Genomic DNA, 23,695 nt, shown 5'->3' with positions numbered 1-23,695 from the left:
CCACCTGTGTTGCATTCTTGCCAAAAGTGTTCAACCTAAATCTAATCGCAAGGGAACAATTAGATATATTCTGCTTGAGGGCATTTTACAATACAGTTGCCCCAGACTTCAAAATTCAGCCACATGGAGAAAAAAAAAAGACAGCAGGCTGTTTTAGATTAAAGGAGCCTAAAAGCCCTGACAACCAAATGCAGTGTGAGATTCTTGATTGGCTTCTCACTCATCCCCCAAGTAACCAAAACAATGACAAAATTTTGGGGGACAACTGGGGAAATTTGAACATACTTAATATTAGACGATATTACTATATTGATGTTAACTTCTTTAGGCCTGATAATGTTATTGTGGTTGAATGTCTTTGTTCTTAGGAGATACATACTGAAGTATTTAGAAGTGAAATGTCATGATGTCTGGAACTTTCATATGCTTTAGAGAGGGAGGCAGGTAGATAGATAGACAGATGAAGCAAAGTTGGCAAAATGTTAGCAGCAGCTGGCTTTAGGTATACAGTGCCCATTGTATTCTTTAAAATTTTCTATAGGTTTGGAATTTTTCAAAATAAAAATCGGGGAAAATCTCAACTATGTGGTTGAGGTGAAGTATATGCAAATATGGGTATTTGGTTGCAAGGCTGAGCTACAGAGTCCAACCTCTGAGGTCTGGAATCAAAATATACTGCTGTCATTTTTCTCCTCTGAGGAGTGGGTGCAGTAGAATCTGGATAGAAATGGACAGCTTTGGTTTCCGATATTTTCTCCACCTCACCAGCTTTGAGATTCGGGCAGCTGAGTGAACCTCCTGAGCCTGTTTCCTCAGCTATAAAGTGGATAGTTGTAAGGATCAGAGGCTCTGTGTGTTCCTTGAAAAAAATGTCTTACACATATTAAGTGTTCAATAAATCATAAGATTAGCATTTAACTTTTCTTATTAAATTTATTTTTCACTGTTTGGGAGAATCTTCCTTCAACCTTTTATTTTTAAGCACTAGTAGTGCTTATCCTTCTAGAGAGGAGTGTATATATTCTGCAAGGCTGGCTGACAGTCTGAAAGGGGGAGCCATGTTTTAGCCTGGCCACCAAAGATAGATCATGTTAATCAAAATATTTTAGTGCAGGGCTTTATTATTTCTTGTTTTTCAACCCAATTATCATTGGAACTCTGGTCATCATTTTGCATTTGATCACTTCTTAACTTCTGCTTTCTTAACACAATGAGAATATTATCAGGTCTCAATAATTTTCTACAGACTTATCAGAGTGTATCTAATTGTAGGGAGTAGGTTTTTAAAAAGTAACTTCCTGGTTTTATAAATAATTCCTTGTGGGAATTTGTAAATTATAGAAAAAACACAACAAAAAAATAAGTTGTCTATAATCCCACTGCCCCAGAGATAACTGCTGTTACTGTTTTGTGTATCCTCCCAGTCTGTTTTCCTAGGTATAGAAATCGCGCAAAAATGTTTTGTTTAATTTATACAAAATTGGGATCATGTGGAATAATGCCAGTCTTTGAATGAGCCTGTTTGTGCTTTGGTCACTCCATTTGTTTGTAACTGCTGTATTTATGAGGCTATATAGCAGTTCTCAACTATTTTTCCCTGTAACCCAACACATTGTCATGGGCAAAGCCAGGTAGTGGGCTGCAACCTGGCTAGTTTATGGCAAGTAAAAGCCCCTGCCCCTCATCCTATAAAGACAGCCGTTGCTAGTTAATAGGTTTGGCACATAATCGTCCACGTTTTGTTTTTCCTGGAATATTCTCATAGTGGCTTTTAAATAGATCATTTCTCTTAGTGAATAAAATTATACTAGAAACTCTCATGGGAGGAGGCACTTTGCACTCACTTACCATAAAATGGGACTGAGAGACCTCAGATTTGGGGGACTTATGCCTCGTGAAATGACCGTCTGCTGTACAACTTGTTCAAGCAGTAGAGTGTATTTTCTTAGCTCTTCTCCCCGCCTCCTCACTATTTCTGCTTTCTGTGATAATCCATATGACTTTGTTCAAAACATGAATATGTTTTAACATAATCAGGAATCAAGAATAAGCAAAATTAATAGCATTCTAAGATCACTGAAAAGTGATGAGATACCCTTTAGAGATATTCCTTTTTTCTTTTTAAATTCAGATTTGTTTTATGACAGAGCAAAAGTGAAAGTTTACTCCCCCTTCCCCCTCTCATTTTGAATTCTAGAAATGGCTGAGCAAGAGCGCTTTCTGCTGCACCAGGAGACCCTCCCTGAGCAGCTGCTAGCTGAAAAACAGCTAAGTCTCAGTGCAATGCCGGTATTGACTGCACCGCAACTCATTGGGGTATGTGCTTTGCAAATCCTTGCACCATTTCTTCGTCTCAAAACATCCTTGGTGTTCCTTGGGCCATGTAGTATAGTTCCTAAGAGGAGTCATCTTTCCATTCCTATTTGCCTGATAACTTTCCCCTAGAACAAGTTATTGGAAGCTGCTTGAGAGCAGGATGCCAATTAGCAGAAAGTGGTGGGGCAGCCTCTGCCTCACCGTATAGCTCCACCTATTCCTAAAGATGCTTATCCAGGTGACCAGAAGAAATTACTTATATTTTTCTTTTCCAGTATAGAACAGAGATGTACCATGAGATTCATTTCAGGCTCTTCCATAGGAAAAATGGTTCTTAAGGGACTGGTTTATGTAGCCTGTGTATGCGGTCCTCTCCCTTTTCCTCTGCAACATAACCCATTCCTAAGGGCATCGCTAGATTATGGGCTAGATAAGATAGTTTTGGTGTTATGTACACTAATAGCCTTAAATTTACTTCTTTTCTTTTAGGAAAGTATTTCAAATGCAAGAGTGATGTCATAGGATCACGTTGAATTTGCCGTAGTTATATTAAAAAGAAAGCAAATCGTTTTGAGAACTTAAGTATTTTAGCCATTATTAGTAACAGATTTCCTATAATTGAGCTCACAACACCTTCTTCTAATAATAGCATATTTACTTTAAAAATCTAAAATGCTGTTGCTTGTAGGGCTCACCATTATTTTATGTATCACTGAGAAGGAAAAAGTAGCGCCAATTTTACTCTGATACACCATCAATTTTAAAACCGCATTCCAATTTCAGAGATGTTAACATTGTGAAGAAAAAAGGATGTTCAGAAACACTGAACTAAAGTATTGTTTTTTTTAAGTGTTATAGGACAATGAAAACAAGTAGATAACTTTCTTCTGAAATGGTTTGAGTATTGTCTTTTGCTGTTAAAGGATCATTTGCAATACTTAAAAATGAAATTTGTAATATTTTAATAGTTGAAAAAAGAACATAGGAGAAATTCAAACTGATGTTTTTAATAAGGCAAGTATTTTTTTAATTATAAAATTACAGGATTTGAAGAATACAGAAATGAGTATATAGTCAGCTATGATCTGACCAACCAGGGATAACTGTTGGTAACATGTTGGTGTATGCTTTCTTGTCTTTTAAGTAAACCATAGACCAACTGCATAACTTTATCATAGGTCTCATTTTTTTAAACTATTTGAAAGGGCAGCATTTCAAAAGCATTATAGCCAGCTTCAAAAGTACAAGGGCAGCAATTTATTTCAAAGAGTATGCTCAAAAGAATACTGACATGTATATGCCATCTTGAACCTAGGAATATAAATTTACTGATACTTTAAAAGTATATATACCAAGTTATGCAAATTAATTACTGATTAAACATATCCACGTTTTAAAAGACAGTTTATTGTGAGATAACTGGAGTGTAATTTCCAAATGTGACACTGTCTTTTTACTATAAAAATACCTACAGCTTACTTGAGAGACATAACTTCTTTTCTCCAGTCTTGTTTATATGATTACTTAAAATAATCCTCAACCTTATTTTAACTTACCATAGCTATATATCTGTGAAGAAAACAGAAGAGCTAATGAATATGATTTCAAGAAAGCTTTGGACCTGCTGGAATATATTGATGAAGTAAGTCAAATCACTTGAGATGATCATAGGCAAGTGTCACAATTTATATATGGTTTTCTGTAGAACTGAAGACATATACAAAGAGGAAAAACTACCTCTTTTAGCCAATCATGAAAATGTGTTAATTAAAAAAAGACTGTCTGATTTAGCTACCCCTGACTCTTGGGATACATACAGCTCTTTAGGAAAGCTGTCAAGAGATTCCATTTCCTGATCATTCTCACACATTGCCAGGTGTCTTTTTCCATGTACAAATAAAAAAGGCTGCTTTTCCAAGTCCCGAGATATTTTTTCTCTTTCACTTATTGTTATTATTTGTTCTTCAATCTAATATGTTGTTTTATCAATTTACTCTTCATAGTACTCCCTGTAAGAGCTGTTTTGCCTTCTTTGAAGAAAAGATTATAATGAAAATTCTGTAGGTTAAGTAGTTAGCCCTGCAATTGAAAGCAGTTTGGTAGATTTTAAAAACACACTGTGTTGGCTTTTACATTACCTTGTTTAAAATCTTAACCATCTCAAGCTTCCTGATAAAATCACATTTTCACATAATAAACTAATTCACAGAAATTTATTAATTGGCTTACTCTTCTGAGTAGCATTAATGTCTTGAAGAAAAGCAAATTCTTTTAAATTATGAATTAAAGCAATAATATTTATGCAGAATTAGGAGTTGACAACTCAAATTTAAGCATGTATTTTTTTAACTCAGGAATTAATAAGGATTTTTTGTTTTGCTGTGAAGGAGGAAGATGTAAATATAAATGATCTAAAACTGGAAATCCTTTGCAAAGCTCTTCAGAGAGATAAGTAAGTTCTCATAGCATGAATCTAAGGTGTGGTTTTGGAAAAGGACTCTTGAGGGAGATTATGGTATCATACATAAATGGTTTTGTAACCTAATTGTACTGTAACATATATGATGAAAATTTTAATGGTTGCGTTAATAATCTTAAATTTTTTTATTCAGTAATTAAGGAATAATTTAAGGACCTAGAACCACTGGTGTAATAAAGCTGTACTTTGGATTTTAAAATTTAGACTGTCAGTTTGCACAGAAATACATATGTTCCTTATTTTCACTGGAGTCAGGCCAGTGCTGCCAAACAAGACTTGAGGCTACTTTTTTGTTGTTGTTTAAATAAAAAGTTATTACAATTTGAGGATCAATGCCCTCTTTTAAGTTATTGAGACCTCTTTTTCAGTCATCTTCTTCCTGCAGAGGAGGGTTTCCCTCATGGGAATGACAGTGGTAGGTGGTGGCAAAGAAAGACTGAGAGTGATCAGTTGGTGGGGTGGATTGTTTCCAGGAAAAGTATTTGAAAGAGTGCGTGACTTGGGTGCTAAAAGCCTTCCCTGCTTGCAATTCTCCTTTTTCCTGTGGTGTTGAGAAATTGTGGTAGAACTGTTTTTACTAAAGCATTTCTTCCTTTGATCACTCTCAGATAGTTAAAATTGTTGTTAAATCTGGTCTTGGAGGTCACCCTCTGAAGCATCTAGCTCTGCCTACTTGATTCTCCTTCCTAATCATACAAAGGTATGCTGACGTGACTGGAGTTTCTTGTCCTGGCTTCTTGTTGAAAAACTTTAAGGTATCCTGTGGGATATGTCCTTTGGTTACTACAAAGCAGTGGCTCCGTGTGTTTTTTATTCCCGTAGTAGATAATCTCAACTAGATAAAGAAAACAACATTATATTAGACACTGATTGCCATGTACTTATATGAAAAACAGAATATGTTATAACATATTATAACTATTGCCTCTACTCTGAAAGATCACATTTTTGGGTCCTTACTAGATTGTTACTTATAGAATTTTTTAGGGAAAGATAGCTTACTACTTGGTGCTGACATCAAACACATGAATACCTACCTCTGTGTAGCATTTTATATCTAATATAGAGACTCTAAGTATATCTAACATTTAAAGTTCCCTTATTTAAATAAGTTGAAATAGTATCACAAAACTCAAGATTCTCCACCACCCTACTACCATCCAGACAAAACCACGATAGCAAACAGAAGTCATTAATGTAGGATTTGTCTGTGATTTCATTTTCCCCTCATGGTGATTTTGTTTTCTAGCTGGTCCAGTTCAGATGGTAAAGATGATCCAATTGAAGTGTCTAAAGACAGTATATTTGTGAAAATCTTACAGAAACTTGTAAAAGATGGTAAGTGGTTTGTTAATATTGGAAATTACAATATTACTCCTCAGTTTTAGAAATCTTAGCATAATGGGGATTTGCAAAGGTGTCAGATGCCAGGGTGGTTTAAGATTAAGCAGTATCAAGCTCAGAGTTAGACAGATTTGTTTAAAATACAGTTATGCACCACATAATGACATTTCGGTCAATGATGGACCCCCATATACCATAGTGGTGCCATAAGATTGGTACCATATAGCCCAGGTGTGTAGTAGGCTATACCATCGTACACTCTGTGATGTTCGCACAATGATGAAATCGCCTAAGGGCACATTTCTCAGAATGTATCCCCATCGTTAAGTGACACGTGACTGTAAAGGAAGGGCTTTTTTCCTCTGTCTCCAACTGGGGGAGCATATGTCAAGGTGAAGTCTCCATCCACTTGGGTCCTGGGTGATTACAGTGGGTGAAGTCTCCATGCTGACTCAGGACAGAGAAGAAACGGACTCAAATGTTGGTTGTGACACCAAAAATCTATATGAAAAAAGTAATCATTTCCTTTAACTTCTCAGGTAACTTTTGTGAAGGTAGAGAACTTGAAATGAGGTATAAATTTTTTGGTATATCCTCTACTAAACTGGCCATAGAGTGCTTAAGAGCAAATTACGAAATGTTTTTACAAATCCATTTTGGACATTAACACTCTAAAATTCATTTCTGGAGCAAAATAAAAAGAAACTAGAATGGAGTATGTTTTGTATCCAAAGCAGTGAGCAAAATTCCATTTGCTTGATCAAGATAACAAATAGGTAAAGACGCTTTTACAGATAAAATGTTTGTTCTCAGGGAGAAAGATGAATTAGAGGGTACTTACTTTCACCTCTTTTGGGAGCTTAATATATGAAGAGTATTAGATGAGAGATGAGAGATTTTGCACATTTTATACATAGAAACAAGTGTGGCTCATATTTATTATAGAATTATTAGATCGAAATATGTGATACTAAATTCAGACAATGTGCAAAATAGGCTAACCTAGTGTTTACCTATCTTTTCAAATATAAGGACACTCTCTTTAATACCAATTAGAAAAAATACAATGACAAAAAGCTATTTTAAATTCAGTAGTCCTTCTAAATGGATGTGAATTTTATTCATTATGATGAATAAAATTTGAAATTTGAAAATTTTCCATACAAATATTTGCAAGATGCGTGATTTAATCCATATAAAACATGCCCAGCCCAGTGCCCTGTACATAGTAGTCACTCAGTAAGCATTTGTTCTTTGAATGCCTAGAATTATTTTGCAGATTCATAGCTCTAACTCCTGTGTAATAGATTCTGTTCTGCAGTCCTCTATTTTAGAATCACTAGCTTAACCAAGTGAAATGAAGGGGCCCTCAGAGAAGTACTGTGGGACTAATCACACACACACCAGTGCTCTGAGGTTGAAGAGACGTCAGCTCTTAGTGTTTGAGTTCCATAAGCTTTCATCTTAGAGCCTATCTGTGTTGATCTCCTAGCATTACTTTTCATATTTTTAGTCTCTTGTTTAACTAGTCAAATATAAATGCAATTCTGTGAGTAGATTACTGGGAACTTCCCTCAGAATTGACCTGGACTTTCTTTATTTATTTGTGAGGAAGATTGGCCCTGAGCTAACGTCTGTTGCCAATCTTCCTCTTTTTGTCCAAGGAAGATTGTCGCTAAGCTAACATCTGTGCCAGTCTTCCTCTGTTTTTTGTGTGGGATGCTGCCACAGCATGGCTTAATGAGCAGTGCCAGATCTGCACCTGGGATCTGAACCTGTGAACCCCAGGCTGCCAAAGCAGAGCTTGCAAACTTAACCACTATGCCACTAGGCTGGCCCCTAACCTGGACTTTTATTTATGAAAATGGATAGTTGGTGACCCCTCACTGACAATAGACTCAATGAGTGCTTTCGTTTTCAAAGATGAGCAAATAACACAAAGGTTAATTAAGCCTTTTCATTGTCAAAAAATAAATATAAATTAAAATTTAAATAAGGAAGGAATATAGCAAAAGAGAATATGTTTTGCTTGAAAATACTTAAAATTCAGAAAGAGCTAAAATATATAAATTTTTCTCTTTTCTATATTTGGAATTGAAGAAATAACTGGATATGGTTGGTTTCTCTGCACTGTTGGAGAGATTCTCCACTTGAGCCTAATAGATATTAGAAAGCATTTGGACCCCAGTCTGATGCTTTCCATGAAGTTACTTCTCTTAAAAGTCCCACAGAACTGAAGTGTGGCTAATTTAGTATTTAGTGCTATTTAAATGTCTTTTCAGTTTTTGCTATTCTATGTTATAAATCAGAGATGAAAAACAGGAATGAAAAGTTATAATTTTACAACAAGAAATTTTGACCAAAGGACAAAAACAAGTAGAAACTATTATATAAATATATTTTTTAAATGGTATATATATTTATTATAAAAACAAGCCAAAGACATTTATTTTTGGAACCCTTTTAATAAGGCTTTTGTGTACAATGGTAAATGTTTTTAAAGTACAGATTCTGCAGATAGAGAGATGTAGGTAGCCTCACATTGTATTTCATAGGCTTTGACAGCCTGATTTCAGCCTGTGGAATGAATTCATCCTACAGATATGTTTGAATTACCCACATGGAGCTTTCCCATTTGTTTTTACGTGTTGTTGAAGTAGGTTATACGTAACAGAATGCACATATCATGACATGGAGTTTAAAATTCTTTCTAATAAATCATCAGCATTTAATAGTTGAGAAGAGTTCTTATAAAAGTCTTGTTTTCTGACTTCTCTTAAAACGCAAAAGATTTGCCTATACCAGAGTGAAATATTTACCTGGCAACAGTCAGCTGGAGCTGATGAGCACTGCCCGCTTTGAATGCACAGCGGCTCTGAGTTTACCAACACCCCCGGGTCACCTTGCTCACGCTCCTGCCGGACCTCTGCAAACATTCAAGTTTCTACCCCTGCTCCAAAGAACAGGAAGGATCCGTCAAAGATTAGGTCTAAACAGAAAGCATGCAGTATAAGAATAGAAGTCAAGTAAGATGTTAGGTTTCTTTTAGAGAATTGGTCTTTTAGAAATTAATGTGATATTTTCATGATTATAATACTGTTTTGCAGAGAAAGTCTTTATTAAAAGCATGTTAATTGTAGTAAATTACATATAAATATTTTGGATTTAGTCTCAACATTTATTAACCCAGATTTTTATTGTCTATCAATTAAGTACAAAGAATGGTCCTAGGCAATTTGAGGGTATTTAAAAAAAAACCTGGAGCCAGCCCTGATGGCCCAGTGGTTAAAGTTTGGCGCTCTCACTGCTTCGGTGGCCTGGGTTTGATTCCTGGTCACAGAACCACACCACTTCTCTGTCAGTTGCCATGCTGTGGTTGCGGCTCTTGTGGAAGAACTAGAAGAACTTATAACTAGAATATACAGCTATGTACCGGGGCTGTGGGGAGGGGAAAAAGAGGAAGATTGGCAACAGATGTTAGCTGAGGGTGAATCTTCCCAGTAAACAAAACCAAACCCGCTAATTGATTTTGAGAACCTTACGGTAATATAGCAAACTATAAAAAATTGTCATTAATTTAAAAATATTCTGCTAGTTTTATTTATCAAATGAGAAAATTGTACATACTTTTTTGTAACTACATAGATATCAGTTTAAACAATCCATTTAATCAGTGCTCACTGGCTTTCCAGCTCTATAGAAGACTGATGAAGAAATGATTCTTTCACCTATCTAGTTTTAGATTTAAACTTTACTACATTTTGAGATACCATAGCTAGCTTTCATGGCAGTATTTCTGCTAAACTATTTCCCAAATAGGTAAAAATATAATTGTTTAAAATACTTGTTTTCCAGTGATTAGTTGAAAACATCCGTGTTGAGGGAATGAATTAACTGTGGAGAAGAATGAAAATACTTGAGATCTTGTTAAAGACTTTAAATAGATTGGCTATTTTGACCACTAAGAGGAAAAAGCACTCAAGCAGCCTCTTCTAAGTAAAGAATGTCATGTTGTTAGACCTGCAAGTATGTTTGACAGATGGAAGGAATGTAGAACAAAGTATTTCCCAATAGCAGAGTGACATTATATTTTAAGTAGAAGCACAGGTGGTTTTATCATCAATCATCTTAATTCGTTTGAGAGTTTTATGAAAATACAAACGTCTGTCTATGTTTGTGTTTATAGGCATTCAGCTCAGTGAATATCTACCGGAAGTGAAAGACCTACTACAAGCAGATCAGCTGGGAAGCTTGAAGTCTAATCCTTATTTTGAGTTTGTTTTGAAAGCAAATTATGAATATTATGTCCAGGGACAAATGTAACTTTTTCTAAAAATGGCCATTGTTCCTGGAAATTTGTGTAAGTGTGTCCTTATAAAAATTTTAGGCCTAAACATCTAGAAGTTTGTACAGTTTTATAGCATGTATTGCTGAGTTTTTTATACTTTATTTGGAGCTACTATAAAACAGCTATGTAACTATACTTTTAATTGTTAGTTGCATGATATTTTCTCTTTTCCTTTTTTCCATCTGAAATTTATCAGTTGATGTTTCTATACTTGCTGCTCTTTCTTTTCAATCTCATTCCATCCAGGGTTCTAGACTTCTTGTCCTGGTTCTGGCTACTTGTATGCACAGATCACTTCTAGGCTTCAGTTTCTTTAACTCTAAAAATAACAAAATTGTACTGGGTTGTCTCTGAAATGGCCATGACTCTGGATATTGTGCACTGAAGAGAATCTGGAGTGTTTGGTATCTATTTTGGTTAGGGCTAATGGGAAATATCTAGTAAGATAAATGTGAAATTTTGCTGACTTCTTATAGGACAAAAGACAAAGTAGAGTGGGCCTAATTCATGTGAGCTTGATAACTGATTAATTCATTGGTAAAACTTGAAAGTTTTCTGCATAAATAATAGAATATTAATGGAAGTATTTTAGTGAATAAAACATTTATGTGGCTTTCTAACCTATCTATAAGTTCCGTATATTAAATTTATAGTATTAGTGTTAGTTACAGTCTTTCAGTATGGGGATTCAAGCAACTTCATATATTTTCAGGGTGATTTACACTGAGTTCCAGCTTTACCACAGTCTGTCTAGCTAATATAAAGCATGCACAATGCTAGAAACCATTATAGGGTTTCTTAATATGGCATCTGATTTAACTGAAAAGTAGTAGTTCTTAAAGTTTCTTTGTCCTAACCAATGTCATCACTCAGTTTTAATCTGGCTTTAAATAAAGACCAGAGATTGGGCAGGGAGTTGCTGGCATATTCAGACTTGGCCCAGTTGAATGCTCACTAAACGACTTGCTCCAACAGCTGAAAAGGTCAGCAGTTAAATATGGTAAAGAGAGTCCTGTTCCTGTTTCACAAAGCGCAGCCGTCATGCCCTCTCCCCTCCAGGCTGTGAAGCAGCCTTTGACCGTGTTTGGGAGAACTGGTTAGTGGAGCTGTTTGCATTAATAATCAAAGGGAGGAAATGAGGAGCCTGGTCTTTTTCTGTTTGCAGCTTGTGTGTTGGGACAGCATCAGGGTCCGGGTTAGGAATATAGGGAAGGTCCAAGAGGAGTTAGGAAGAGGAGCTTGTCAGAGAGCAGGTCAGAAATCGTTGAATTCTTATGTTATGAGATGAGGCTTTGGTTTTACAGAGACGTTAACAGTTCTCACCTGTATGATCCTGGCAGGTAGTAATGTGCTCTGGGGACACAGGATTGTGCCACCCTCACATGCCGCCACTAATCTAATTATCCCTAGTATGACAGGATAGCCAATCTGATGATGCCTCTGGCCCTGCTGATTCTGTGGATGTGAAACTGCTCTCATAGTGTCATCTCGTGGTCTGGCTGAGGGGTGAGAGGTCTCGCTCTTCCAGCACTGTCTCCTAGAGGCAGTAGCTATAGCACCACAATGGGTGGGTTTTTAAAAATTATTTTAACAGTAATAGTGAAATTAAGGCCTAAGATTTTGAATAATTTTTTCTTCTGAACTTCAAAAATTTGTTCTACAACATCATCTTTATCAAAGAATTATTGATTTTTATATAAATTGAGTAATTGATAATGACAAATTATAATTGTGCTTTAAAGGCGAGACTGTTTTCTAGTGAAAGGGAAACTTTGATTGGGAAGAGGTTTTTCCACTCCTGTCTCTGAATGCTGTTCTGAAAGTTGCAGTTTGCTGCTTTCATTAAATCAAATAATCAGGTTGTGATTCTGATAATGAGTAGCAGGCCTTGTGTGTTGGAATGGCTTAAGAATTTGTGAATGTGTCAAGGATTAAGGCAGAACTTGAGATACGTATGAGACTCACTGAAATCCATAGTGAACTAAAAGACTACTGATACGCTCTGTTTTACGGTTTTCATTTTTGAAGAAAACTTTTAAAAATTGGATTGTGTTTCTTTTTTCCTTTGGGGTCTGAATCAGTTTTCCTGAAGCGTCACTCACTGAGCGTATTGGGGCTGTGGAAGAATCAGGGTGTGCCCATAGTTCTCACAGGCAGCTGTTCTTCTCCGGTAACTTGTGAACAGAAGGAAACCCACTCCAGGATGACGTTAGATTCACGCTCACTCTGCTGCGATCCCACACACCTGCATGTTTGGAGGCTCCTAACTACGGGAATATTGACGTAGCCCCACCCAGCTCTTCCTGGACACTGTATTCAGAGAGTACCTGAAGAGAGAATAGCTTTACATATTTCTACGTAAAATCCTCTCATTAAATACCAAAGTACAGTTTAAAAAATTCATCTTGTATAATTCTAAAATTAAAAATATACTGTAGGAAATGTGAAATGTATTTGGGAAAAAAAGTATATTGAAAAAAATAAACCATTATAATCTCACCAGCCAGACATAACTTCAGTTACCATTTTGAAATATATCTTAGAATGTTTTGGAATGTGCATACTATTATATTTTGTAACCCACTTATTTTGATGTGAGATATTGTATTTCTGTATATCTTTAATCTAGTATTTCTCAACCTTTTTTTTTTTTTAAAGATTTTATTTTTTCCTTTTTCTCCCCAAAGCCCCCTGGTACATAGTTGTGTATTTTTAGTGTGGGTCCTTCTAGTTGTGGCATGTGGGATGCTGCCTCAGCATGGCTCAGTGAGCGGCGCCATGTCCGTGCCCAGGACTCTAACCAGCAAAACCCTGGGCCACCGCAGCAGAGCGCGCGAACTTAACCACTCGGCCACAGGGCCAGCCCCTCAACCTTTTTTTCATTATCACTCTTCCTAAGGAGACTACAGTTTTTCCTAATCACTCCACGCCCACCCCCTGTGGAAGTTTAATACCACAGACATGCTGTGTATCTTTTTATGGACTATGATCTTTGGAGGCCGCAAATCACTGTAATATCTAAGATTTTTTTCACCCCACTCTCCAAGAACCAATTTCCCACCTCTTTGAGAATGCATGTCTTCAGTGTTTTTCAAGATATAATTTTTAATGACTGCAGACACCTTACCACATGGCTGTATCATAATTTATTTAACAGCTCCTCTGTCTCACTCTTAACAATCTTAAAACATGCAGGTTAATGGTTTTGGTAGTTAGGTTTTTTGTGGGGTTTTTTTTCCGCTTTAAATAATACAAGAATAAATCTTTGTGCAAAAATCTTTGTATGCTCCAAATACATTTAAAATTACCCTGACTCTTCCTGTTGAGTTATGATGACATGTGTTTAGTGAACAGTTCTAATAATTTCTAATTTCCTCTGCTCACCTCTTCTACCACCGCAGCCCTCTCTCCTCCTCCAAACACTTAGAAGAAAGATACCGTACCATTTATTGAATTTTTCTTATGTCCCAGGTATTTGCCTAGTTTTAATCTTCAAGTCAGCCTTAAGGAGTAGGTAGTGTCCTCAGTTGAGAGTGCTCAGTCTTTCTGGAAGTGACCTGAAGGTCACATAGCCAATGAGAGTGGGCTGCATAGCCAGCTATGCTTTACTCCAAAGCGCAGGCTTTTCACTAGTTCATTATACCAGGTGTAAGAAGGTGGTAGGGGAGGAGGAGAGAGGACCAGGCCCTGAGAGATGGCCAAGGCAGAGCAAGTCTCAGAGTGAGAACATCCCCAGCACATCCAGGCCCTGCCTTCCTGGCTGCCATGGGTTGACCTGATGTTTTCAGATGCGTGGCTTGTGAGGAGAATAAGTTTGGTGTTTTCCTTTATCCACCTGGTCCCTGGAATGTGTCTGACTGAGTTTTGCCAGCCAGTCCCACTCACTATTGTTTTTGAGACTATAGATGATAGTTGCAGATGAAGCCATGACTTCATTTCAGGATGCCTTTGGCCCTTCATTGGAAAACATCCCTTGAGGATCTGTTATGTTTCCAGAACTATTCCAAGTATTGGGGAAGATTAAAGGAAGATAGAAAGCAGTCCTCCACCCTGCCCGCGCCTAGTGGAAGGACGGATGGCCTAAGCCTCTGCCCTGCTGCCAGCTGCCCTGGGACCTGGGATGTGTTATCCAGCTCGTGGAGCCTTGGTTTTCTTATTTTTAAAACTAAAATGAATGGTGCCTATATTATTTACCTCGGGATAGTTTAAAAAGTTAATGGGAACAACATGAGTGAATATAAAATGTTTTTGCAAATTCATGTTTAAATTGATAGGAAATCAGATAGAATGCTTAGACTGAGCAAGACTGGGATATTACAGACATGTGAGGAGTTGAGGGGACAAGGCCGGAGGGAAGGGAGGTGTGAGCACGTGGGCTGACTTGTGGCGGAAGGGCCCTGTCAGAGCATCAAGAGCTGAGGCTGCACCTGAAAACTTAGAAGCAGGAGCTCTCTGTCGAGCATGCCTGACATGGCTGACCTTTACTCAGTGATGGTTCTCAAAAGGGTGCACAGGCGGTAACCCGCTTACTCAGGCGAGGCAGGCCACTGGGTGCTCCCCGAAAGTGTACATGTATGGAGGCAGCTTTTCCACCCGCTTGTGAGGTCTGTTCCCTCAGCCAATGAGAGTTCACAAGACCAGATTGGGCCTGAGCCAGCCCTGGGCCGACCCGCAGGGACTATTTAAACCAGGCCAGGTGGGCGGAGAGCAGAGGTCCAGGCCAGCCTCTCAGGGCCGGTCCCCCTGCCGTGTGCTGTACTAGCAGATCTCCATTAGTATGTGAGCGTTTGGTTCAGAGCTTTCGAATGTGTATTTGACTCTAATTCTGAGCTTAGAAGGGTTGGACTGAGAAGGAGTTTTGGAAAATATTGATAACCCCATTCCCCTTTAAAAGGTCCACGTATTCTTAGGTATTCAGTGAATGATAGCACATTTTTTCCTACCTTCAAAGCCAAAATGTAAGCAATTCCCCTTATATTGTACATATAATGCATTTTCAAGGTGGCTTTTTTCTAGTGTCTCCACGACTCACTGACGCAGGGGACACAAGGTATGAGAAATGAAATGGAGTTCTGTCATTCATTCATCCATTCTCTAAAATAATAGAGCTAAAAACGAAACGACAGTAGCTTTTAATTGGCCCTTTATACTCACTACATAGGGCCCATACTAACGAAGGCCCTTGTTTTTCAAGTGACTGATCATTTTTCGGAAGGGCTGCTGTGATGTGGGCTACAGAGGAGGGTTACATCCTTAGCCCAACTGCTGCCTTCCATGACCAAATGTGAATTGCAGCTATTTTGGGAACAGTTAAGTGCATCAGAAAAATGAATGATTCCATTCTGGCTTGCACCACATCACTGATGTGACATGTGAAAGCACGTCACTGAGTTCATCACAGAAAATTTTCTCCTTGTGCCTTCTACAGCAAGGTTAGAACTGTTCTTGTCCCCCCCCACCCCGAAAAGAAAAAAGCGACACAGGCACCAACTGGATGACCTCCTCTGACCCCCATTCTGCCTTACCATAAGTAGATCCAAATCCTTCTAGAAAATTTGAAAGGCATATCCCCATCTATCAGTGGTATAAATAGAACCGCTTCAGCAGGCTCGGGTAGGTGGTGACTCCAAGGTGGACTGGGAAGCAGCCTGGCCTTGGCGAGGCATCATTCTCTAAATATAAAGATGAGTGTGCTCAGCCTTTGCGGAAGGAAAAGTTGCTACCCATCCTAGAGTGCAACGTCCTTGTCCTCGCTGGGAGGAAGGAGGAGCAAGGCTTCCTCCAGTAAGAGCACCTCACCAGTTTCCACCTCCAGGTAGTGGGTTGTGTCCCAGGAGAGGAACACTCAGCCCCACGGAGGATGTGGGGGTAGGGCACTCAGCTAGGCTCATGGCAACCTGGGGTGGGTCAGTCCTGGAGGAGAACACCCCCAAAATTCACTCCATGAATCCCGGAGGGCACTGCACATCACCCAGGCAGGCCAGTCCCGGGTGCCCTGGCTTTGTGCCCTGCGCTGCCAGAGCCACCGCCTGGGCCTGTCCCCGGGAGCCCCACACCTCCTCCCTGCCGCTCCGCCCTTGCCTCCCGCCGCCAGTTGTCTGTGCCGAGACAGCTGCAGCCCTCCCCCTGCCCTGTGGCCCTCTGCTTGGTGGGGGTGGGGGCCGACTTGGGTCAGCCCTCTGGATTTGGGGAGCTCAGGGGTGGGGAGGGAGAAACGAAGATCACTGGGGTGGTGAGGAGGGTCGCCCTCATTCCCTGCCTGGGACGCCGGGTGTGACTTCTTTTCCAGTCCTCTCAGGCCTACCACTTGGGCACGGCTTCCTCCTCCCTGTGGTCGCATGTGAGGGTTTGAGGGTCTGAGTAAAGAACCGAAGGAGTGAAATATGGGAGGCACCTTCCGGAGCGCCCAGTGATCGCCGAATGGACAGGGGTGGGGTGGCCTTTCGGACAGGTGCAGCTCGGGGAGCGCAGGCGCACACGCGCACCCACAGGCACACGCGGTGACCCTCGCCCCACCCCATCCTCTCCAGCGGGCAACTGGGCCAGGTCGGGAGGGGCTAACCCGCCGGGGACACACACCATATACGGCCTGGCCCGCGTTACCTGGGCCCAGGCCAGGCCGCTCCTTCTTTGGTCAGCGCCGGGGACTCGGGCGGGGGCCCAGGCCGCGAACTGGCCAGGGGAGGGGGCTCTAGTGCCCAACACCCAAATATGGCTCGAGAAGGGGAGCGACATTCCTGCGGGGCGACGCGGGGGGAGCGCCCGCGGGCTATATAAAACCTGATCGTGGAGACAAGCGGCCACCGCAGCGGACAGCGCCGAGAGAAGCCTCCCTTCCCTTCCGTGGAGACCAGGGCCTGAGAGCAGCAGGTGTAGCCACCCGCCCAGGTAGGGTGGGAGTGGGAAGGGGACAGCGAGACAGGACACCCCCTAGGGGAGCCTAGAGAGCTCCGGGGTAGAGCCCAACCGACTCACTGGATCAGCCCCAGGCCTGTGCCCTGCGCTGCGCCTTGGTCCCCAAAGCCATATGTGCTTTAAAGAGGAGACATAGTCAGCCTTTGGAAACGTCTCCAAATTTATCACCGGCCCCTTTGGGCTGCTCTATCTGACATTTATTATGTGCTAGGTAGATTAAAGGTTTTGCTTTAGTTGTCCCAAGGTCAATTCACTCCCAACCTGGCACCAGAGCCACACAGAAGCAAGGGCCACTACTCCCTGGGCTCAACATCAGGTGAAAGGGTGTCTCTGTTGTGAGCATGGAATGTCGTGGGGGTCTAGAATAGGTCGTTCCTACCTGGATGGGGCATCCAAGCCCTTCCCATGGGCATCCCCTTCCACCCTCACACTTGCCCAGCAAACAGATATTGCGGGCCTTAACCCCCTAGATGAGGCCACCGAGGCGCAGAGAGGGTGGGTGCTAACATCTAGCTCTTGCAGCAGGTGTCCTGCAGCGAAGGCAGAGAGGTCTCCAAGGACAACATGCCCCTGGGTTCCCGGGGTGTAGAAATTCTCAGTGTGGTCCCCACAACCCTGTGCCCCTCTCCTCAGGGCAGCGCAGCTTTAAGCACGGACCCGGAGTCCCTTTGGCCGCTCCGCCAGCCAGATGTGCAGCGCTAGGGGCTGAGGGTATCCATAGTTCCCGGGAGAAGGAGGGAACTTGGGAAGGCGGGGCCTCCTGCGCTGACGCACCGTGCATCTCCACCGCCTTCCTGTCCTTCCAGAAACCAGACACCATGTGCGACGAAGACGAGACCACCGCCCTTGTGTGCGACAATGGCTCCGGCCTGGTGAAAGCTGGCTTCGCCGGCGATGACGCCCCTAGGGCCGTGTTCCCCTCCATCGTGGGCCGCCCTCGTCACCAGGTCAGGCTGCCTGTCCGCGGAAGTCCCCACGCAGCCCAGCCCCGCGCCACTCTGAGCCGCGGTAACGTGTGCGTGGTGTCTCCACTCCGCAGGGCGTCATGGTAGGTATGGGTCAGAAAGATTCCTACGTGGGCGACGAGGCTCAGAGCAAGAGAGGTATTCTGACCCTGAAGTACCCCATTGAACATGGCATCATCACCAACTGGGACGACATGGAGAAGATCTGGCACCACACCTTCTACAACGAGCTCCGCGTGGCCCCCGAGGAACACCCCACCCTGCTCACCGAGGCCCCCCTCAACCCCAAGGCCAACCGCGAGAAGATGACCCAGATCATGTTTGAGACCTTCAACGTGCCGGCCATGTACGTGGCCATCCAGGCCGTGCTGTCCCTTTACGCCTCCGGCCGTACCACCGGTGAGTGCCTGCGGGACCACGCAGCCCAGCTCGCGGCTGCTCCCCTCCCCCGACACTTCGCCCCCAGCCTGCACCCAACACTTTCCCTCCCGCACAACCAGTACCTAGTGCGGGCCTCGCTCCCACCGGCGGGGCCGGCCTGCTGCGGCCCGCGCCAGGTCTAGGGGCGCCGGGAGGCCTCGCTCACTCGCTGCCACGTCCCCTCCCCGCGCAGGCATCGTGCTGGACTCCGGCGACGGCGTCACCCACAATGTGCCCATCTATGAGGGCTACGCCCTGCCGCACGCCATCATGCGCCTGGACCTGGCCGGCCGAGACCTCACTGACTACCTGATGAAGATCCTCACCGAGCGTGGCTACTCCTTTGTGACCACAGGTGCGCGGTGCCCCGGGCACCCTGGGCGGGCTGGCGGCGCGGGCGGCCCCCGGCCCTGAATGAGGGCTCCTCTCCTGCCCCTGCCCCCCACAGCTGAACGCGAGATCGTGCGCGACATCAAGGAGAAGCTGTGTTACGTGGCCCTGGACTTCGAGAACGAGATGGCGACGGCCGCCTCCTCCTCCTCCCTGGAGAAGAGCTACGAGCTGCCCGATGGACAGGTCATCACCATCGGCAACGAGCGCTTCCGCTGCCCGGAGACGCTCTTCCAGCCCTCCTTCATCGGTGAGACCCGCTCGCCGCCCGCCCAGGCCCCCGGACCGCGCGCGAACCCGTCCGTCCCCGCCTGTCCCCACCCGGTCCCTGGAGCCCGTCCCAACTGCTGCGCCCGCCTGCTCACGCTGCCTCCTGCGGTCCCCAGGCATGGAGTCGGCGGGCATCCATGAGACCACCTACAACAGCATCATGAAATGCGACATCGACATCAGGAAGGACCTGTACGCCAACAACGTCATGTCGGGGGGCACCACCATGTACCCAGGGATAGCCGACCGCATGCAGAAGGAGATCACGGCTCTGGCCCCCAGCACCATGAAGATCAAGGTGGGCGGCGGCCCACGCCCTACGCCCTCGAGTGGGCTCAGGGATGCGGCCCCCCACCTGACGCTCTATCTGCACTCTCTTACAGATCATCGCCCCGCCTGAGCGCAAGTACTCAGTGTGGATCGGGGGCTCCATCCTGGCCTCCCTGTCCACCTTCCAGCAGATGTGGATCACCAAGCAGGAGTACGACGAGGCCGGCCCCTCCATCGTCCACCGCAAATGCTTCTAGACCCCACTCCGCCAACAGCGTGCGAATTCTCCTCAGGACGACAATCTGCTCAAGTTGCAGGTGGCTGATCTCGAGCCACAGCGCAGCAACTTTCTAACAACTGCCGTTGCTGCCTCCGCAAACGACACAATGTTTATAATGTGTACATACATTAACTTATTTACCTCATTTTGTTATTTTTAAACAAAGCCCTGTGGAAGGAAATGGAAAACTTGAAGCATTAAACTCAGCCATTCTGTTACGCAGCGCAAAGTTGTGTTTATTTGCTGGGGATAGGGAGCAGTGGGGACAGGGGAGGACAGACTCCATAATCCTAGGTCACTTCTCACAACACTCCGAATGCGTGCGCTCCTTACAAGACCTTAGTTAAATCTTCCCGTACTCACGGCTTCTCCCTCTGGGTCAGATGCATTTCCAAACACTGGCTGGCCCATCGCGGCCCGACTTGAGCCTCTGGTGAGGGCTGAGGCGTCCCTCTCCGTCTGCTCGGCGCCCCAGTCAGCAGCGGGCCCGGGCCAGCTGCGGGCGGGCGGCCCTGGCGCGGCGCCGGGCGGGCGCTGACCGTGGTGCTGGGGCCCGAGCGCCGCCGGCAGAGCGCGTTTCCGCTCCTCCCGCGGCGGACGTTTCCTCGCTGAATCGGTGTTTCCCACTGAATCTCGAGATCTAACTGAAAGGTTGTGTTCTGCATTTAATGAACTAGGTTTCGTTTGTAAGTAAAAACGATCACTTCTCTTCCTAATTGGGAAGGCCTTCGCTTCGTGCCAGGTGATGGTGGTATTTGAAGAAGCGCCCCTTCCAGCTTGGGCCTGGGGAGGGGCGGCGCCCACAGGTGGGAGGAGGGCTAGGAAAGGCCAAATGAGCGCCCCAGAGAGGACAGCGCATGCTGGGCGGGGCGGGCACTGAGGGCGCCGGGCAAGGAAGTGTCAGCAGGGAGCGGAGCTGAGAAGACAGTGGGAGAGAGGAGGGAGCAAGGGAGAAAGATCAGCCCCTCAAAAGCTTTAAAGGCGCAAATGTATTCACAGAGTTTGAATTTCTATGGGAGAGTAGAATATCTTTTTTTAAGTAGCTTAATATTTCCTAGTCAAGATTCCAAAGAGCAGTGGTTCCTAAACAAAATAAATTCTGACTCAAAGAAGGAAGTAAGTTTATAAGGAGAATTAACAATATAGCAGTGTTACGTGCCGCATAGCGATATGTTTATTCCCTCCTTTTATGGCCTGTTGAGAAGCTTCTGAAATCTTTGAGGCCTCAAATCCATATATCAATGGAATAAATCATTCAGTAGAACGTAAGATTTTAATAAAAGTATGATACCATGTCCACTGAAAACCATCGGTTATTGCTCCACCCAAGGTGGATAACTAAAAATGGATTAAATTCTGGTCTTTCAGAGGAATTCAGGTTTTATTGATAATAATAAACATACACATGCATGTCTGAGCAAACACAGTGCACACATACACACAGTCTGAATAATTCACGTAGCCAGAAGCCTGGAAAAATGTCAGAATTACATGAGTTAGCTAACTGTCATAATAAAACATTTTTTAACCAAACTTCCAAAACACTTCATTAACATTCAGTTAGGTATGTAAGGAGGTAATGACCCAGTTCTCCTGTGGTCATAATCAGTAAATGACTTGTGATCATTTAGAACTCACAGAAGTTCTCAATGTAATCTGGTAACATTTCCTCACGCACTATCTTTGACATCACTCTTTTCCTGAAAATGTGCAAAAACTATGAACTGTGTGGTTTCACTGGAAATGTGCCAAATCTAAAAATTCCCTTTCCTTTTCTGACACTTCTCTAAAAAGAAACAAGCATCACACATTTTATTAGTGTTCTGTATCTTTCCTGCTTTCCTATTAGGTTGTGATTATAGGTATTTTGTAAATTGTCTTACCTATATTAATCCTGAGAGAGGATTTTTGGTGTGGTGTAATAAAGAATGAGTATTTAAAAAATTATATCTAAAACCTATACCAATATTTGTGAGGAGAGAAGTAACTATTCCCACCGCCCTCTGAGAGCATGTAGTGATGAGAAGCAAGAAGCCCCTGTGTGGCCACAGTGTGCTTGGCACTAGAGGGAATAATGTCATGGCTGATTCCCCACTGAAAAGCCATCCCAAGAGAGTCGATTTTTGGAACACTGAGAGAATTGAAAACAACACAGCGCTTTCCCTACCCATTGCTTCTGATGTGTTTCCTTAGACCTGGCAGTAGATCTTGTGAGGGATTCAAATGCAGCTGTTTCCTTCTCACAGAAGATTGTTAAATTATCATCAATTTTTTTTCATACCAAATCTATATTACTAGTATCCGGTTGAAGAAAGAAGGAACAAAGGAGAAGATGAGAAGAGAGAATGTGCCAGGATTAAAAAGAGGGATTAGGGTTGAGTGAGAAAATGAAAGGATCCTGGACTGGGGTACACCCTAGGCTCTATCATTTAAAGCTTTGGAAGTTAGAATTAGACCATGGAATTTTGTGGTCCCTCCCAGATGCATTTGTCCCCTGATCTGTTACCCCAGATGTGGCAGAAGCCACAAGAGGTTAATGGAACATTTTATTGCCCACCCACTATGTGCAAGAGGTACAGAGAAGGTTGATATGGTCCCATCCTCAGGAGCTCACTGTCACAATCCCCTCCATCGCCAGGTGCTTATGTCTTGACTCTGATTACCGCAGAGCCTGTTGGAGCCGCTGGCTGTGAGGGAGGCAAGGCCCACCCTGCAATGCGAACCATCATCTGATCATCTGTGGACATCATGGCTGTTTGGCAGCCTGTTCAACTACTTGCCACTATGAGGCTGGCCCTCCTCCACACAGCATTGTTTTCTGACAAAGCTGGATGAGTTACAGATGCTGGCTCTTATGGGGAAACACTTCCCTCATTGTGCTCAAGAAGGCCTGCCCCACTGCTGGCCTTGGGGACACAGAGTAGCCCTGCCTCTCACCCAATAGTGCCTCGGCCATGAGGACTAGAGGTGGAAATGGGCTCACACAACAGGCTCGCACTGCCCATGTGGGCACTTGTGTGTTCAGCCTACCTGCCTGCCTGCCTCCTTTTCCTCTCCATCTCATTTCTGTCACTTTCATTGCCTTTCTGCCTTGCACTGTCCTTTGAAAGGCATCCACTTTAACACTGTTGATATGTCATAGTCCTTTTGAGGAGTTACCACAAGCTAATGATCTGTGCCTCAAATGCAGCTCTCAAAAAGAAGCTGATAAAATCTGGCTTTGATGGCACTCCGTTAGGTAGTCATCACAGTGGAAACACAGGGTTTCTGGTCCACCTGCATTCTTGTCACCCACAGCCAGAGCCACTCTCCCAAGCAGGCCACAGGCTGCAACTTCCATAGGTGGTATGGAGTAGCAAAGGCAACTGGAGGTTAGCTAACATGAATGGGAACATGGAGCGCTTCACCAAATGGCCCAGTCACGCAGGAAGCTAGAGGGCCCATCACTGGGTGAAGGAGCCCTGCACCCTCTGATTGACCCTGTCCCCCTTTATCAGTTTCTTAATGGCTTATCTTGATATTGAGCAATTTCTGGGGGTGATGCGTGAGTGAAAGAAAAATTGTGAAAGGTGCAACGAGGATGTTGGTGGTTCTCATAAGTGTCAAGATTCTTTTGCAGGATAATCACTGGGGTTTCCTAATCCTCATCAGGATGCAGAGGGCTCCTGGTCATGGGGGTTGGCCTCAGGAGCAGCAGA

General features: G+C 43.4%; 2 protein-coding genes across 4 annotated transcripts in view; both read left to right on the top strand.

The window, feature by feature from the left end:
* The window catches only part of NUP133 (nucleoporin 133), a 50,929-nt gene extending 37,779 nt beyond the window's left edge, over positions 1 to 13,150 (top strand). Inside the window, exons 22-27 of one of the 2 annotated variants that reach the window (XM_046653599.1) lie at positions 2,198 to 2,316; positions 3,878 to 3,958; positions 4,704 to 4,768; positions 6,045 to 6,133; positions 10,326 to 10,499; positions 12,569 to 13,150. In XM_046653599.1, coding sequence (XP_046509555.1) covers positions 2,198 to 2,316; positions 3,878 to 3,958; positions 4,704 to 4,768; positions 6,045 to 6,133; positions 10,326 to 10,462 — 491 coding nt within the window. In that variant the 3' untranslated portion in view covers positions 10,463 to 10,499; positions 12,569 to 13,150. Of the gene's footprint in view, positions 1 to 2,197; positions 2,317 to 3,877; positions 3,959 to 4,703; positions 4,769 to 6,044; positions 6,134 to 10,325; positions 12,533 to 12,568 lie in introns of those variants that run through there. The other variant, XM_046653598.1, reaches the window with a different exon arrangement.
* Positions 13,151 to 17,219: 4,069 nt separating this feature from the next.
* On the top strand, positions 17,220 to 20,215 carry ACTA1 (actin alpha 1, skeletal muscle). 2 transcript variants are annotated; one of them, XM_046653990.1, is made up of 7 exons: positions 17,220 to 17,375; positions 18,209 to 18,349; positions 18,442 to 18,766; positions 18,981 to 19,142; positions 19,236 to 19,427; positions 19,564 to 19,745; positions 19,831 to 20,215. In XM_046653990.1, the coding sequence occupies exons 2-7, from the start codon at positions 18,221 to 18,223 to the stop codon at positions 19,972 to 19,974; spliced, it is 1,134 nt and encodes a 377-aa protein (XP_046509946.1). In that variant the 5' UTR covers positions 17,220 to 17,375; positions 18,209 to 18,220; the 3' UTR covers positions 19,975 to 20,215. The 2 variants fall into 2 exon arrangements, with proteins under 2 accessions (XP_046509946.1, XP_046509947.1); XM_046653991.1 differs by having other exon boundaries at positions 17,238 to 17,357.
* The last annotated feature ends 3,480 nt before the right edge of the window (positions 20,216 to 23,695 follow it).

Source organism: Equus quagga, chromosome 2 (genome assembly GCF_021613505.1).
Source record: "Equus quagga isolate Etosha38 chromosome 2, UCLA_HA_Equagga_1.0, whole genome shotgun sequence".
In the NCBI taxonomy this organism is placed as follows: domain Eukaryota; kingdom Metazoa; phylum Chordata; class Mammalia; order Perissodactyla; family Equidae; genus Equus; species Equus quagga.
Note: the sequence above shows the minus strand (reverse complement) of the source record. Positions and strands in the feature narration are given on the sequence as shown.

Coding starts and splice junctions, on each gene's coding strand:
- ACTA1 (XM_046653990.1), top strand. CDS start 18,221: ATGTGCGACGAAGACGAGACCACCGCCCTTGTGTGCGACAATGGCTCC. Junction 18,350..18,441: donor TGGGCCGCCCTCGTCACCAG/GTCAGGCTGCCT, acceptor TCCACTCCGCAG/GGCGTCATGGTAGGTATGGG. Junction 19,428..19,563: donor CTTCCAGCCCTCCTTCATCG/GTGAGACCCGCT, acceptor TGCGGTCCCCAG/GCATGGAGTCGGCGGGCATC.